This window comes from Ciconia boyciana, chromosome 6, assembly GCF_034638445.1.
Source record: "Ciconia boyciana chromosome 6, ASM3463844v1, whole genome shotgun sequence".
In the NCBI taxonomy this organism is placed as follows: Eukaryota; Metazoa; Chordata; class Aves; order Ciconiiformes; family Ciconiidae; genus Ciconia; species Ciconia boyciana.
Genome location: NC_132939.1, coordinates 8,945,833 through 8,961,838, shown reverse-complemented (window position 1 = coordinate 8,961,838; position 16,006 = coordinate 8,945,833). Strand labels below are relative to the sequence as shown.

The following is a 16,006-nucleotide window of genomic DNA, read 5'->3' as shown; positions in this document are numbered from 1 at the left end:
CTAATGAAGGGAGAAGGGGCTTGTTTCTCTGCTCTTTGTAAGTTGGAGGGTTGTTGGTCCGTTGAGTTGGGAAGCTGCGCGGCCGGTTAAGGAGCCTGGGTTTCTGCACTCGGGGTTTGGGTAGAGGAGCAGAATGGAGGCCATTGTTCGCTTTCTGTAGGCTTTGTTTAACAGTTCTCACCCCCTCCTGTTCTTACTTTTTAAAGCAGTGAGGCGAGGTAGACAGCGTGTGTCACAGTACAGTGAAAAAGGGGAAGATCTAAAGACCAAAAAAGAAGTTAATCACAAGACGGGGAGTTTGGGGGAGAAAAAGTTGCTAGTGCCGCGGGGAAAGGAAAAAAAAATAAATAACTCGAGGAAATACCCGGAGGTAAAAATGGAGCCCCGCTCCCAGCACGCAGGGCACCCGCGGAGGGCCCCCCCCGCCCCCGGTGCCCGCGCAGCCCCCGCACCCCCGCCCGCCCGCCCCGCTCCCCCCGGCCCGGCCCGGCCCGGCCCGGCCCGGCCCGCACACCTTCCCGGCGTCGCTCCGCACTTTTTAATGTACTTCTTCTGCTTTGTCCTAGAGGGAAGACTTTAACTAGTGACACGCAGATGTGCGAGTCCCTAAATTGTATGAGAGGACAGTCCACCCCGCGCTCAGGCAAGTTTAAAAACATGACTTCGGACTCTCTTTGTGATTGTTGTCGCTCCACTTAATACACCACCTCAGCGAAGGGCACTAACGACGAGGCAATACGCCACCTGCATGCAATTAAAACCAGAAACCACTTGGCGGGTTGCTTTTCGTTAAATTTTTTCGCGTCTTAGGGATACGTATGTACATTTTTGCCTTGAGGTATTAAAGCTCCCAAATCCTTAAACTAATCGGGGGAAGACGCCTAAGGATAACAAAGTAAGCCTGTGAGATATTAGCCTCTCTGCAGCTTAACCGTGTGCACTACCTCCCCTGATTAACGCCTATTTTGTCACTGATAGACTGCTATAGGCGAGCCCCGTGGGATACTGCTCTATCAGCCCAACATGCAGAACAGTAAGTGACTCCGCGCCCCTTCGCGGCCGCGGAGGGCAGGCGGGGGCGGCCGCGGGCGCGCAGGAGCGGGCAGGCAGCCCGGGGCCGAGGGCTCGCTGCGGGGCGGGGGCGGGAGGCGGCTCCGCCGGGCGCGGCGGACCCTGCGCGGCCGGGAGCACCGCCCGCCCCGTCGGGGCGCGGGCACGGCCGTGGGCGGCGTGGAGGGGCCGGGAGCGCTGTCACGGCTCCCGGGCCAGCGGGGCTCGGCCGGTTGGTGGCCCGGGCCCTGGCGTGTGTCCCTACCTGCTCCGCAGCGGGAGCTGGGCAGGAAAAAGCCACCCCCGTGGCTAGGTGCAGTTCCCCGCCACCTCCTGGTTTTATTTGCTTCCCGATTCGGCTGCCTTTTGCGGATTATTAATTTTCCTTTTTTTTTTTTTTTGCCTTGTTGTTGTTGTTGCTGATATTGTTTAAGACCTCGCCGATGGGCCTGCGCGCCTCTCAGAAGGGAAAGCCGCTTGCACAAGGCGGTAACGCCCGGACCCGCAGCCGGGCGCGGTGGCTGGCGAGAAGCGGCCTTTCCTTGCGCTCCCGCGGAAGGGGCTGCGCGGAGGTTGGGGGGAGCGGGAGTGAGGTCCTAGCTAGCCCGGAGCAGGCCCCCCATCTCCCCGGGACGCGGATCTTCCGCGGGGTGGCCTCCACGCCCGAGCGCCGCGGGGTTGCGCGACCTCGCAACATCGCGACTGCCGTCGCGATGTTGCGAGGTCGCGCAACCCCGCGGCGCTCCTGCGCGGGGGGCGCGCTTATCTTGCGCGTGTAGCGGTCATGCGCGACTCCGGGAGCCCTTTATCCCCCCCTCCCCGTTAGATCGGTGAATAAGTTGTCGCCTTCGTGTGAGGAGATCAGGAAAAACACAGATTTTGGGGGGTTCTATCAGAAAACCTCGGGTGGAGCTGGGGTTTTTTTGGTTTGGTTTGGTGTGGGGTTTTTTTTGCGGGGCCGCTGCCTGCGTGTCCGTGCAGTGTATTTTCATTTATCCCGAGCAAAAAACCTGAGCCTCGGCAGCCCGGGGAGGGCATTACCTGCGTCTCGCAGGGACGGCGGCGGCTGCCCTTGGCCGTGGCGTGCCGAGGGTTTATGGTAATGGGGAAATGCCTTCACTCGGCCGTTTGGGATCGCCACTGCAAAACGCAGAAAAGATATAATTCGGGTGAAGCCTTTATTTTGTTTAAAGGTCGCGGCGGGCTCTTCAGGCTTTGTGTTAATAACTCCTGGGTGTATATGGTGCAGAGCATCCAAATTGACACCATATGTTTTCCTATTAGATGACTAGCAATAGAATACAAGGCGCATAATCATTGCCACTGGGCGAGATCTACACCGCTCTCCAGGGAAATTATATAATGATTAAGGCTTAACCTTTTAAGTGAAACTTTGATTTTGCTTTCCCCGCTGCCATTTTTTATCTCGGCGAGCGTCCCCCCCCTCCCGAAATGGGGTCCCCGCACGCATTGACGAGGACGGGGGGCGACGACCACCGCGGGCTGGGGGGGGCCCGCCGAGGGACTGCGCCCCCCGGCCACCCCCCGCCAGCCCGGGCGCAGGCGACGAGGGACGCGGGGCTCCTCTCCCCGCGGTGGGAAGCGCAGGTCGCGACGCCGGCCGCGCTGCTGGGCCGGGGCGGCAAATTCCCCAGCCCCGGTGTCACTTTGAATCCATTGCGCGGGGAACGCGCCCCCTCGGTCGTGTCCGCGCAGAGCCCCGCGGCTACCTCAAACCGCAGCCTCCCTCGGAGGGAGAGCGAGTAGAGTTCAATCTAGTCTGAGTGATATCCAAATGCGGACAGAAAGGGTCGTTTTATCATGTTACTATTTGTCGTGACGATGCAATTTTCAAAAGCAGAGTACTGTCATAAAGTGACACGCCTGCCACAAGTGCTCCAACTGATCTTTTCAATTAGCCTTCCATGCATGATCCGGGGCGACTTCCGCCTATTTCCAGAAATTAAGCTCAAACTTGACGTGCAGCTAGTTTTATTTTAAAGACAAATGTCAGAGAGGCTCATCATATTTTCCCCCTCTTCTATATTTGGAGCTTATTTATTGCTAAGAAGCCTGGGCTCTTGGAGTCAATTTATCAGGAGGCTCCAAAGAGAGGAGAGCGGAGCGCGCGTAGAGCAGAGCTTCTCCAGGGAGACTTCCTCCAAAGCCTGGAGCTTCAGGTTGGGCATCGGCGAGGCAGCCTCTCGCTTTGCTTGTGGCGAAGCGAGCCGCGGCTGTGCGGATGCAGGCAGGCTCGGTCGGGTTTGGGGTTTGGGTTTTGGGGTTTTTTGAAAATTTTTTTTGGTGGGGAGGAAAAGAAGGACAAAAAACCCCAGGCAAAGCAAGGAAGCAACCCAAGGCGATCCAGCCGGGAATATTCTGGGCTTTTGGGCTGGGTCTGGGGGTTCGCCGCTGCGGCGGGTTCTGCAGACGGGGAGCGCTGGCGAGGGCGCCTTTCGGAGCCGCGCTGGCTCCCGGGGAGCGGCGGGCGAGGACGGCGCCGGGGCCGGGGCCGGAGCCGGAGCCGGGCCGGGCGCGGTCGCCCCTGAGCGGGCGGAGCGGATGGGAGCGGAGCGGAGCGGAGCGGAGCGGCGGTGCTGCGCGGCGGGGCGCGGAGAGGAGAGGAGCGGCGCGCTCGCTCGCTCCGCGGGGTCTGCGCGGGTCGGGCGGGCGGGAGCGGAGGGTGCTATGGTGGGCGCTGTGCTTCCCGCAGGTCACAGCGGCGTGAACCAGCTCGGCGGGGTGTTCGTCAACGGGAGGCCGCTGCCCGACTCCACGCGGCAGAAGATCGTGGAACTCGCTCACAGCGGCGCCCGGCCCTGCGACATCTCCCGGATCCTGCAGGTGAAGGCGGCGGCGTCCCCCGTCCTCCCACCGCTCCGCTCCGCTCCGCTCCGCTCCAGAGCCGCTTTGTCCACCGCTGGCCGCCAAGGCGCTAATTGCCGACCCCCCCACACCCACCCACCCACCCACCCATCACCGCCACCACCACCCGCCTTCCAGCCTAATAAAACGATCCATCTGCTTATCTTGATTGTTGCTGCAAATAGACCTCTCCACGCGTGTATCTCTCTACCTACCTACCTTTTAAAAGCTTTTACGGTTTTTTTCGTCCCCTTTATTTCCATCCGGTGATAACCCGCACTCTCGTTACAGTTAGTCCGCTGTAATAAACTGAATTATACGGCTCGGCATAATTTCAGTTTCCTCTCCTTCCCGCTTTCCCCCCATATTTACTTATGATTTTGTGAGATTTGTATGCATTCGGCGTGGCTTACTGCTTTTTTATTTTTACTTTTTTTTTCTTCCAAAAAGAGAAAAAAAAAAAAGAGGAAAAAGAAAAAAAAAAAAAAAAAGAACCCCCTCAAAGCCACGCTGTTTCAGCCCGGACTCTGTCTGTACGGACACTAACGCGATCTGGCGCAGCTCAGGGGTACATCGTAAATGTCGGTCTTGATAACCCCTCACTCACCCTGTCCCCCGCAAGTACTCTGCCTGAGAGCAGTGAGGACGATGGAGACTAGTCTGGCTTAGCTATTGTTCGCATTTAAGGCGTATTTTAACGTTAGTACTAAAAGAATTACGTTTTGACCAGATTTTTTTTTTCTTCCAAATGTTTTTAAAGTATCACTTTCGTAGAGGGTAGGGCCACGAATGTAATTTTTTTTTTTTTAAGAAAAAAAAAAAGACTCTCTAAGTAAGTTCTCATACCATTTAAGGTATATTTTTGTGTTATAGACCCATGCAGATGCAAAAGTCCAAGTGCTGGACAATCAAAACGTAAGCTTGTCATTGTTTAATGCATACTTAAACAATTTTATTTTTGTCTTGAAATTATTAATAATGTGATTTTCTGTCCGCTTCCCTATCCAGGTGTCGAATGGATGTGTGAGTAAAATTTTGGGCAGGTATTACGAAACTGGCTCCATCAGACCCAGGGCAATCGGAGGTAGTAAACCGAGAGTAGCGACTCCAGAAGTTGTAAGCAAAATAGCGCAGTATAAACGAGAGTGCCCCTCCATCTTTGCGTGGGAGATTCGAGACAGATTACTATCAGAGGGGGTCTGTACCAACGATAATATACCCAGTGTAAGTTCATGAAAAAAACCTTCCTGTGTGCTGTGTACAATGCTGGGTAGCCGTAGCGAGCCTCTGCTTCCTTTGTTTTGATATCAGAGGAGAGGATAGCAGGTTCACATCATTTGCATGTGGCAGGGTCAGACGCGTTTTTTCATACAGAATCTGACAAATGCCTTTAAGGAGGGGAAAAAAAAAATAAAATATGCGGGTCACCCCTGCGCCTGGCGCCTCAGGACTGCGAGCATCAGCCGCAGCCATCGCTCTGGTTTTGCAGGGTTGGGTTTGGGGCTTTTTTTTTTTCTTTCTTCTTTTTTTTTTTTTTTTCCCACCCCCGTGGTTTGTTTGTTTGTTTGCACCACCACCAGCAGTAAGCGAGTCGGGGCGGCTGGGACACGGCGGGACGGGGCGGCCGCAGCGCGCAGCCGGCGCTGGGGGAACCCCTGCCTTGCGCCCAGGTCGAGCCGCCCGCGGCGCGGAGGGGCGCGGGGGTTGCGCGGGTGGCTGGCGGGGAGCGCGCTACCGCACTACCATTGCCTTTCCTGTCCTTTGCCTTCCAGGTGTCGTCGATAAACAGAGTCCTACGCAACCTGGCTAGCGAAAAGCAACAGATGGGTGCCGACGGGATGTACGACAAGCTAAGGATGCTGAACGGGCAGACGGGGACCTGGGGCACCCGGCCCGGCTGGTACCCCGGCACCTCGGTACCCGGGCAGCCCGCCCAAGGTAAGGGACAGCCCGGCCGCCGCTCCCCGGCCCGGGGCGGCTCGGCCTCGCCCTGCGGAGGTGGCCCCGACGCGGGCCCCCCTCGCCCCCGCCTCGGCGGCCGCCGCCGCGCTGAGGGCGGGGGGCGATTTCCTCGGGACAGCGGCTGAGGCCGCCCCTCCCGCCGCCCCCCGGGCAGCTGCGGGCAGGTGGGTGGCGGGGGCCGGCGGCCGGGCGGGCGGCCGGCCCCGGCCCCGGCCCCGGCCCCGGCCCGGCGGCGGGCGGGGGAGGCCGGGAGCAGCCGCTGCCGAAGCCGCGGCCGCCGAGCCGCGGTGCCGGCAGCCGGGCGGGTTCCGGGGCCGATCCTCAGCCTCGCCCATCGGCCCGGCAATCAGGGCTCCTGCTGGCCGCCCGGGCCGGCTTCCCGCGCCGGGGTCTCCCACGCCGGGAGGATCGGTAACTATCTCCGTAGGGCTGATTATAGTTCCTCCTCAATGGACCCGAAACAACTTTGTAAATATAGGAAACTGTTTATCCTGAAGATTAATAGGTATTTGTTGTAGGAATGACAAGGGGATAATATGAAGGATAATGGGATGTTACGTTACATACTTAAGATGGTTAATGGCTTCGTTCTGAATGCGGGCTCTGTTGAGGCTCGGCTCTCTCCCTGGCTGTGGTCATTCCTTTAGAAGAGGTGTCTATATACAACAACCTGCTTTTTGTTTTCACCCCGCGAGGAAAAAAAAATCGGTAACAGTGTGCGGAATATCTGGTACAAAGGATGTTTCTGTCACACGCAAGAATTTGTTATGGGAACAATTCTGTCGCTATGTAATTGCTCATTAGAGATCGTTTTGTTTCTCATTAAGGCGACATGAATAAGCGTCTAGTTGAAGGAGACAGCTGTAGAAATGTTCCACAGGAGACCTCTGGACACGATATGGCACCGCTTGCCAATTAGACATGTCAGTTTTAAGAGAAGAAAACAATCTATGAAGGACACTAGAAAGATAGAGCGGAGCCCTCGCTCCCCCCCACCCCCACTTCGCTGGTTTGTTCTTTTTTTTGATTTTGTTTTGCCCCACGTCCCCCCTCGCAGCCGGGACGGACACTGCCGGCAGCCGCCCGCCGGCTCGCCCCTACCTGCGGCGCCCGGGGCCGAGCGGGGGCTGCCCCTGCCCCTGCCCCTGCCCCGCTGCCGGCACCCCTGCCCGGGCCGGGGCCGCTCGGGCGGCCTCGGGGCTCCCCGTCCGTCCTTCTCTGCCCCCCACCCGAGAGCCAGACCGCGGCGGAGGGGAGCGCAGTTTCCGCCCGTGCGGCTCCACACGGCCCGGGCGCCCGCCGTTCCCGCTGGGTTTTTTCTTTTTAGAAAAAGCCTTAAATGGAGGAATTTAGGGCTACCCCCCGCCTGCCCTCCCCGCCGCACAGCGGCGTCCCCGGCCCCAGCTCCGCGCGGAGTGCGCGGGTGCGGTGCGGGCACCCCTGGGGACAGGCGGCCCTTGGCCGCCCCAGCGCTGCGGCGGAGGTCGGAGGGTGCGGGGGGTCGGTGGAGCTGCCGGGGGCTTGTGGTGACCCCCCCCGCGGCGTGGGGGTGAGCGCAGCTTCCGCGGGGGAGCGCGGCCGGCGGGCAGGAGCGCGCTGGGGCAGGAGGGCCCCGGGAGCCCTCTGCCAAATTGCGACCGAGATAAAGCGGTGCGGAGCGGTGCGGCTGGGGCAGGGCGGGCGCGGGCCGTGGGTGCGGGTGTGCGTGGGCAGGAGAGGCGAGGGGGAGGCAGGCTGGCACTTAAAACATCCGCCTCGCAAAATTAAAATTAATAAAATGGATTTCCTCTGGAATATTCATGCTCCCTCTAATGTTTTTCCCTTGCAGGGGTATGTTACTGGATTTTAAGAGTCCATTACTCAAAAAGCATAAGGCGAGGTTAGGTCTCAGAGGGGTACAAATATGGTCTCAATCTGATAAACGCCATGCAGCAGTGAATAAAATAATGGATACATGAGGGCTGACAGAACAAAAAGAGACATCTCTATCCGGGAGAAACTCTCCAGTGATTTAGTGGTTTTAGGGATCACCGAGACACTGTTTCTTATCTCCCCCCCCCCCCCCATAAGACTAAAGCCTTCTATAGGATTTAGACACTTTCTCTTTCAACAGATGCTACAATGTTTTGATCCCAGCTCTATAGCTGAGAGGTGCCGCAATTGGTTTGCTATCTTTTTTTGCTTGTTTTCCGCCTCACTGATTAAGACACTAAGAAACTAAGGAATGATTTTATTTCCCAGCGTCTTCTTTTTTTTTCCTTTTTCTCTTTTTTTTTTTTTTTTTTTTTTTTTCTTCCAGGAAACAAATCCTATACCCAGCGTCAGATGGTCTGGCTATAGGATAATAGGGACGGACATTCACTCGCTTTCTTACGGATTAGGTCTGGAAGGTGGAACAGCCCTATTGAGATGGCTCCTTTTAGGGGCTTTAAAAAAAAAAAAATAGGGGGGGCTTCTAAAAAGAAGATATCTTAATTGTCCGGCGCGGGGGGTTTAAATAATCATAAGGGAGTTTAGGTGAAACTTTTAGCTGGCTCAAAGGTTTGGGGGCGAGGGGGAGCGCACCGAGAAGAGGTTTGGCTTCAAAAGTTTAAAAATAAGTGGGGGGGGGGTAAGGGGGCGCCGGGTTTGGGCCGGCCCTGGGAAGGGCGGGCGCGGCCCCGCGGGTGCCCTCCGCTCCCGGGGGAGGCAGGGCGCGCCGCCGAGCCCCGACGGCGCGGGGGGCAGCCGGCCATCCCCGCCGCGTTTGGGCGGCTCCCTCGCCCCCCGCTCCGTGCCGTGCCGTGCCGTGCCGTGCCGGTCCGTGCCGGTCCGTGCGGACAGTGATGGATGAGGGCGGTGGCGGAGGTTAGGCGGCGGCCCCCGCGGCGGGCGGGCGCGGCCCCCGGCGCTGCCACCGGCGCTTGGCAGGGCGGCTGCCCCGCCGCGGCGGCTCTCCCCGGGCCCGGCGGCTTTGTGTGCCCCTGAAAGGCAGCCCCCCCCCGGCTATTCACCCGCCGCCGGCCGCCTCAATGGGGCTGCGGCCGCCCATATGGTGACCACGGCCGCTGAATCCCTGTGTTTAAATGGGGGAGAAAGTTCGGGTTTTAAAACATTTCAAAGTGGTTGAAAGGGTCCCACCAGATCCTGTCACAATTCCCCCCGAGCTTTGAAGGCCGGGGCCATTGTTCGCCGATTATAAATGATATTACTTTAAAGTTGATTTCCCACAATATTTAAAGGATGTCGCGGGAGTGTCGCTATTTATTTTTGGCGTAACTTTTCAAGGGAATTAGCATAAGTAGCCCATGCGTCCCTCATCCCATCTCCCCCTTTATGCGACATCAAAACGCCTGGAAAAATATGCTTTGAAAGGAGAGGGAGAGCTAATTTAGGGACGACGACTTCTCTGCCTCGGCAGAAACGCCCGTTTCTTTCGCCCGCGGCGGCCTGGGCTGCCCCCAGAGCCCCCCAGAGCCCCCCCCGAGCCCCCCCCCGAGCCCCGCAGACCCCCCAGAGCCCCGCAGAGCCCGCCGGACCCGGGACACATCCCCACCACGGCCCGCAAGGAGAGCAGGATGAAACTTTCCCGTTTAATGACAGAAATTACATTAAAAGTGGTGGAAATGCCCTAATTAAAAATGTACCGCTTAAATGATATGCCAAGTGTTCAGCTGCAGAATAGCGTATTTAGCTAGTTAGTGAACTCGCTACTATTTCTTTTAAAATTACATGTTAAAATTTTAAAAGAAATCTTACTTTTCTCTGGTGCAACACATTACAAAGAATGGACAGTCCTTTTATCTAAATATAAAATTCCATTTTCAGCAATTATAGCCTGTTCTTGGTGATGATATAATTACAGCTGTGCTCAGTAATAGGTGTCAAGGCAATGCACACTCATACAATAGTTGAATAAAACTGCAGAACAATGCAGGCACTTCTAAATTCACAACCTTTAAAATGAAATTGACTGTGCAGAATTCAAATAAAAACTGGATAAATATTTTTTAAAAAAGATTACAAGCTTGGTTTGGTTTCTTAATAGCATTTTCTGCAAACCTATCAACATCTAATTGATTAGATAGGAATTACTGATTATAGATAATCTGAAATACTGTACATCACTATTTTAAATATAGCAATAGGTAAATAAATGCAGCAGACAGAGGAGACTGCCATGGCACTTCAGCAGCGATTCATGGCAAGAATCACTTTCAGGGGAAAGTATTTTTATGCAGGTTTTATTCCAGAGGAAAAACAAAACAAAATTAAGACCAGGCGATCGTAATTCCTCATCTCTGATGTTTACGATAACGCTGGAAACTGAAATGTTTCCGTGTTACCTGTGTCATTAGCGCAATGTTGCTTTGATACCTGAGACCTTTTTAAGGGAGGGTGTCGGCAAACATGGCCGAACCTGTTTCCAATCGTGTTATTTCTCTGATAGGAAGCTTAAAACAAGGGTACCTGCGTTTCACTTTCTGACTCTCCGTTCCGCAGATGGCTGTCCGCAACAGGAGGGAGGAGGGGAAAACACTAACTCCATCAGCTCTAATGGAGAAGATTCAGACGAGGCCCAAATGAGACTCCAGCTGAAAAGAAAGCTGCAGAGAAATAGGACATCCTTTACCCAAGAGCAAATCGAAGCCCTTGAGAAAGGTGAGTGACATTCTCCTACGGCTGAACCAGGAGAGAAAAGCAAAATGTGCCCTGGCTATGTTAAGAGCTGAACGGAAACATGGCATTCATGTGCCTTATATATATGTATATACTTTAAGTCTGTGGCTCCCTCCATGCTCTTTTATTCATTGAGCTCCAAATATTCATCGATGGCTGCGGTATACACTGAAAAGCTGTTACAAGGTTTTCAAAGGGAACGTACTCAGGGCACAGATCATACCAAAACATCGGCGTTACGCTCCAGGCTTCTCTCGTGGGGGATAAATCTCCTGCCGACTGTGCCGTGTCCCCGGCCGGGCTGCATTGCCTTACGCCGGGAAGGCGAGGGCAGGCAGCTGGGGCTGGCAGCAGCCCTCCGTGCCTGCCCCCACGCTCGCTCCCCATCCCCAGTGCTGCCGCTGCCTGGGGCTGGGAGCAGGTGCCCTTTTCCCTGACCGGCCTGGGCGCACCTCGCCTCTGACCTGCTGCGGATCTTTGTTCTTATTTTCCGCTGTTATTTAGCAATGTGCCATTTTGCTTCTTGGTGACAGGGTCAGAGCTGCCTTGGGGACCCCCTCAGCGGAGGCAGAAGCCCTCACTGCTTCTTGAAAGATGCAGCATTGCACCCAAGCCTGCCTATCGCCTTAGTGATATTCCCCAGCAGGCAAGGCGTCCTCCTGCCTAACAAACACACACACGGAGAAAGCTCAGCTTTGCCTTTACAGCAATGTTTCTTAACAGCATTCGGAACACAGGCAGTGCAGGAATGACTCTGGCTTTACAGTCAGCCACGTTAACTCTTTGCAACTAACACAATAATATTTCCTTCTGCAGAATTTGAGAGGACCCACTATCCCGATGTATTTGCAAGGGAGAGACTAGCTGCTAAAATAGACCTGCCTGAAGCAAGGATACAGGTATTGAGTTGCTGTGCAACTATGACTATTCTTCTTTTTACTATTACTATTCTGTTATTCCTGGCTTCTCAAAGCACAGGGCAGCCCCTATTTACAAGTGGGTATTTGTCCATCTCCTCCTTCAGGAAAATACCAGCAGCTGGAGTTTGCTTTTGCACGCTGCTTTGCTACACTGCAAGCCAGCTTTCTATCGTCATGGCCTTGAGTTACATGGGGGAGGCCCCACGCCTCTAGTCCTTGTAAGGTCACTCACATCTCTCAAACCCTGTATTTCCAGGTGTGGTTTTCTAACAGAAGGGCTAAGTGGAGAAGGGAAGAGAAGCTGAGGAACCAGCGAAGACAAGCCAGCAACACTCCCAGCCACATTCCCATCAGTAGTAGTTTCAGCACAAGCGTTTACCAGCCGATCCCACAACCGACCACCCCCGGTAATGCCACCGACCTGCTCACGTCCATCCATCCTCTTGGGAAAATGAGACTCTGAGACTGTATCGCCAATTGTAATTGTGGTTAAACTAATGTGTTCATCTATCTGTCTATTCTATTATAGTTTCCTCTTTCACATCAGGTTCCATGTTGGGCAGAACGGACACGGCGCTCACAAACACGTACAGCGCACTGCCACCCATGCCTAGCTTCACCATGGCCAACAACCTGCCTATGCAAGTAAGTCCGGCGCGGCCGCTGCGGCACAATGCTCCCTCGGGACTCGGCAGCCCCTGGGGTGTGCGGGAGCGTGGGGGCTCTTCCTCCCCAGGACAGGGGGTTACGGACCCAAACCACGCTGAAGGGAAACTGGCACCAAAGGCTTCCCCGGCCTCTGAAAAGATGCCCTATTTTGGGAGGATCACAAGGGAAAGGGCCCTCTAAGTCCCGGTGCTCTGACAGGCCCTTTTCCCAAATTTGAAAAGAGAAAGGTCCTCAAAATTACAAGGCAACAAATCTGGGATGAAAAATCCCCTTTTTGGAAAAAAAAAAAGACCCCTCCACGGTTAACCTATGGAACTCACTGGTGCAGTATTGCGGAAATTGCCACCCGAATAAGCTGCTGGAGGGATCTGACCTTCTCGGTGTAGGTAATGTGGCAGCAGCACATTAGGAACACCTGAGAGAGAGAAGGATGTGATTAGCATCAGTGGTTATGCCAGCTAAGCCAGAATTGCAAGAGCTGTCAATCCTCATGCCTGAAAGCATTAGCTGATCACCAGCTGGGTTAGGAAGAAATCTATTCCTTTGGGGTCTGTTTCTATAGACCTTTCAGATGCAAAATTCCTCCTTTTTTAATGGTGGGGTTGGCCTAGGAAGGTGCTGGCCAATTACGGGAGTTTTACAGCTTTGTCTGAGGCACACAGCATTGACCACTGCTGGAGACAGGCGAGCAGATTAGAAAGCCTGACTCCTTCGCTGTGGCAATTACTATGTTACTAATTGCTGAACCAAAATTAACCAAATAAAGTTAGAGTCTCGCAAGTCCGCCAAAAGAAATGACGTTGGCTAGGTCGCTATTTCGTGACGTTGGAGACCGGTGGTGCTGTTCCCGGCAGCGGGCTGAGACCAGATGAGAAAAGATCAAAAGGCTGATATGGGAGGGGACCTTTTGGGAAAGCAGGAGGCCTCTGATTCACTGCCGGGCACCTGGGCAGGGATGTGGCATGTGTGAGCCACTCTGGAAAGTCCTGCCTATGTGGCCACCACGATGTGATGGCCACGCGATATCAGAGTGGGAGATTTGCCAGCTGAACCGTTGGCATCTCCCTGCAGATGCAGGGTGTGTTGCTGGTTCTCCTGGAGCACAGTGTGTGTGCTTAGCAAGTGAGGTTGTCAGTATTTGTGGAGACAGCATGTGTCAGGGATGTGCAGACGGAGGAAATATGTGCAGACATGTCGAGTCTCATGTGCTTGGAGCAGAAGTTACTCACCCTGCTTCCTGCTCCCCTGCTGTCTCCCCGTGCTGGGGTTGCACTGGTCCCCACTCCCCCAGCACCCCGGAGCAGGAGATGCCCCTGCTTGGTCCCTCCCTGGCACTGTGCCATCCCTCAACCCCTGTCCCCAGCTGCTCTCCCTCCCTGGCAGATGGGGTTTTAGGGGTTGGAGTTTAGGTAAATGGAGATGTCTGGTTTCCTGGGATGCTGCTGGCACGGGTTTGGGGTGACTGCGGCTTTGACGGTGGATCAATGCACACGTATATGTGGGTTTGGGGTGACCAAGGCTCTGAAGGGGGATCAACGCGCACGTATGCAGTATGCGTTGTGCGTTGATCCCCCTTCAGAGCCGCGGTCACCCCAAACCCACACATCATCTCTGTGTATATGCAACATTCTCGCAGTCGCAGGACCAGCCTGTGTGCCTCAGTGGAGTAATTTTTAGTTACACCCCTAACAGTTTTTAGTTACACTACCAAATGAAAGGTAAGATGCCAGCCCTGCTCTGTCTCTTTGTTGCTGCAAGTGGTCGGAGACATCTTTCTTCTACCTAAGCACAAACAAGGGCTTTGGTTCCTTGGCTTAGGTATGTAACACCTTCGTTAGCATCTAGGTGTAGGGATCTGCTCACCAAGTGCGTCTGAAAAGGCGCCACTGACCATCCATATTGTCGCTGTAGACCAAAAACCTCTGGGAAGAGGCTATTTGGTTGAGCTCCTAAATAGGCATTTACATCTAGGTCCCCGAATTTGAAACTGAAGCTCATTTTTGCTCGTGCACGCTGCCCCTGAGGCCTGGAACATCCATCCAGAAGAGCGTAACGTGGTGTTTACCTCGGCCGATACTTAACGCTGTTTTGTCCTTTGCTCCCATAGCCCCCGGTACCCAGCCAGACCTCCTCCTACTCTTGCATGCTGCCCACCAGTCCATCGGTGAATGGACGGAGCTATGATACATACACCCCTCCTCACATGCAGACACACATGAACAGCCAGCCGATGGGCACCTCTGGCACCACTTCCACAGGTGAGTGGCCCTGCGCTCCCCCGCCTTTCTGCCAGCGTGGCTTCCTTGCTCCAGCCATCTGGTTTTTCGCATGTATTCGCTGGGAGAAGCCTCTTCCCGTCGCTGGGAGAGGTCTCTCTGTTGGGTTTAGTAGCTGCCGAATTGGGCAGAAGTCAAAAATGTATAACCTTGTGGGCTAGAGCAGAAAATCTGATTCTTTAAGCTGCTGCTGAAGGGGTAGATGCAAGACGGTTGATTAACAGAGGTGGCGTTTGAATAGAGGTACAGTGGAAAGCTCTTCAGTGAGGCCCCCATCCTGCAAAATCTTCCCTGAATTTAATTTAATTAAATTCTAAAGCAGCCTTTATTTCAACGTTAGATTTCAGTGGAGCTACTCATACCCGAGCATGTTTTTACCACGTCTGTGTCAGAGGCTATTTTTTGCTAAAGATTTGAAGTTATCGGAAAGGCAGGTAACCTGTAGAAATATTAACCTGTGCATAAGAAGGCAAAATAGGGTAAAAAAGGGTAAGTGTCAGCATAAGCAGGAGCCAGCAACATATTTAAAAAGAATACAAATGTTCAGTGTATTTTGGGCTGAATTCCCAACTGATACAAATGAGTCGAGGCTCTGGCATTTATCTCAAAGCATGACAGTTTATTTATAACAACAAATCAGTGAGATGCGCATAGGTTTTTAAAATATACCCCCCCCACCTGATTCTGCAGGCTGGTAGATGGCAAGATTTAATACTTACTGGAATACAAGCACAAATCTGTGAAAATGTAAAGCAAAAATTGTGCTATGTATAGAAAAACTAAAATATCCATTTCCCCCCTCAATTTTCAGGTCTCATTTCCCCTGGAGTGTCAGTTCCAGTTCAAGTTCCTGGCAGTGAACCTGATATGTCTCAATACTGGCCAAGATTACAGTAAAACATGTGTTAATTCCGTAAATGACTATATGGACAACAGTTGGATGTTCAGCAGTATTTTATAAAGGAAGAATGGCTCTCAGAGTACTTCTGTACTGCAACTGTGCCCTATGCTGTAACACATGGAAAAGACTTTCACATGGACCTTTGTACACTGAAGGCATTATATCAGTTGGAACAAATCTTCATTTTGGTATCCAAACTTTTATTCATTTTGGTGTATTATTTGTAAATGGGCATTTGTATGTTATAATGAAAAAAAAAAAGAACAATGTAGACTGGATGGATGTTTGATCTGTGTTGGTCATGAAGTTGTTTTAAAAAAAAAAAAAAGGAAAAAAAAAAACCCAGAACCCATGATCAACAAGCTTTGCCACGAATTTAAGAGTTTTATCAAGATATATCGAATACTTCTACCAATCTGTTCATAGATTATGGATTGATGTTCCAAGTTTGTATCATTCCATTGCATATAATTAAACCTGGAACAATACGCACTAGATTTATGTAAGAAAAATATCTGTTGGTATTTCCAAAGGTTGTTAACGGCTGAAGCTATGTGCAAACAGGGGTTAAGAGAGAACTTCGATGAAGAAAAGAGTTTGATAGATAAAAGGTAGATTGTGTCTTCGATATAATCCAATTTGTTTTATGTCGAAATGTAAGTATTTGTCTTCCCTAGAAATCTCCCAGAATGATTTCTATAATA

General features: G+C 53.2%; 1 protein-coding gene across 14 annotated transcripts; it reads left to right on the top strand.

Annotated features, from left to right (window-relative positions):
• Positions 1-982: 982 nt before the first annotated feature.
• PAX6 (paired box 6) lies at positions 983-15,348 on the top strand. 14 transcript variants are annotated; one of them, XM_072864323.1, is made up of 11 exons: positions 983-1,033; positions 3,764-3,894; positions 4,789-4,830; positions 4,924-4,938; positions 5,688-5,853; positions 10,360-10,518; positions 11,353-11,435; positions 11,713-11,863; positions 12,004-12,101; positions 14,233-14,383; positions 15,213-15,348. In XM_072864323.1, the coding sequence occupies exons 1-11, from the start codon at positions 1,024-1,026 to the stop codon at positions 15,296-15,298; spliced, it is 1,092 nt and encodes a 363-aa protein (XP_072720424.1). In that variant the 5' UTR covers positions 983-1,023; the 3' UTR covers positions 15,299-15,348. The 14 variants fall into 14 exon arrangements, with proteins under 14 accessions (XP_072720424.1, XP_072720423.1, XP_072720419.1 ...); XM_072864322.1 differs by having other exon boundaries at positions 11,986-12,101; XM_072864318.1 differs by having other exon boundaries at positions 4,924-5,031.
• The last annotated feature ends 658 nt before the right edge of the window (positions 15,349-16,006 follow it).

Bases quoted from the DNA above. Each gene is read 5' to 3' on its own strand.
- PAX6 (XM_072864311.1), top strand. The intron at 11,436-11,712 runs GTATTGAGTTGC...CTGTATTTCCAG, and splicing joins TGCCTGAAGCAAGGATACAG to GTGTGGTTTTCTAACAGAAG. The intron at 11,864-11,985 runs GTAATGCCACCG...ATTCTATTATAG, and splicing joins CCCACAACCGACCACCCCCG to TTTCCTCTTTCACATCAGGT.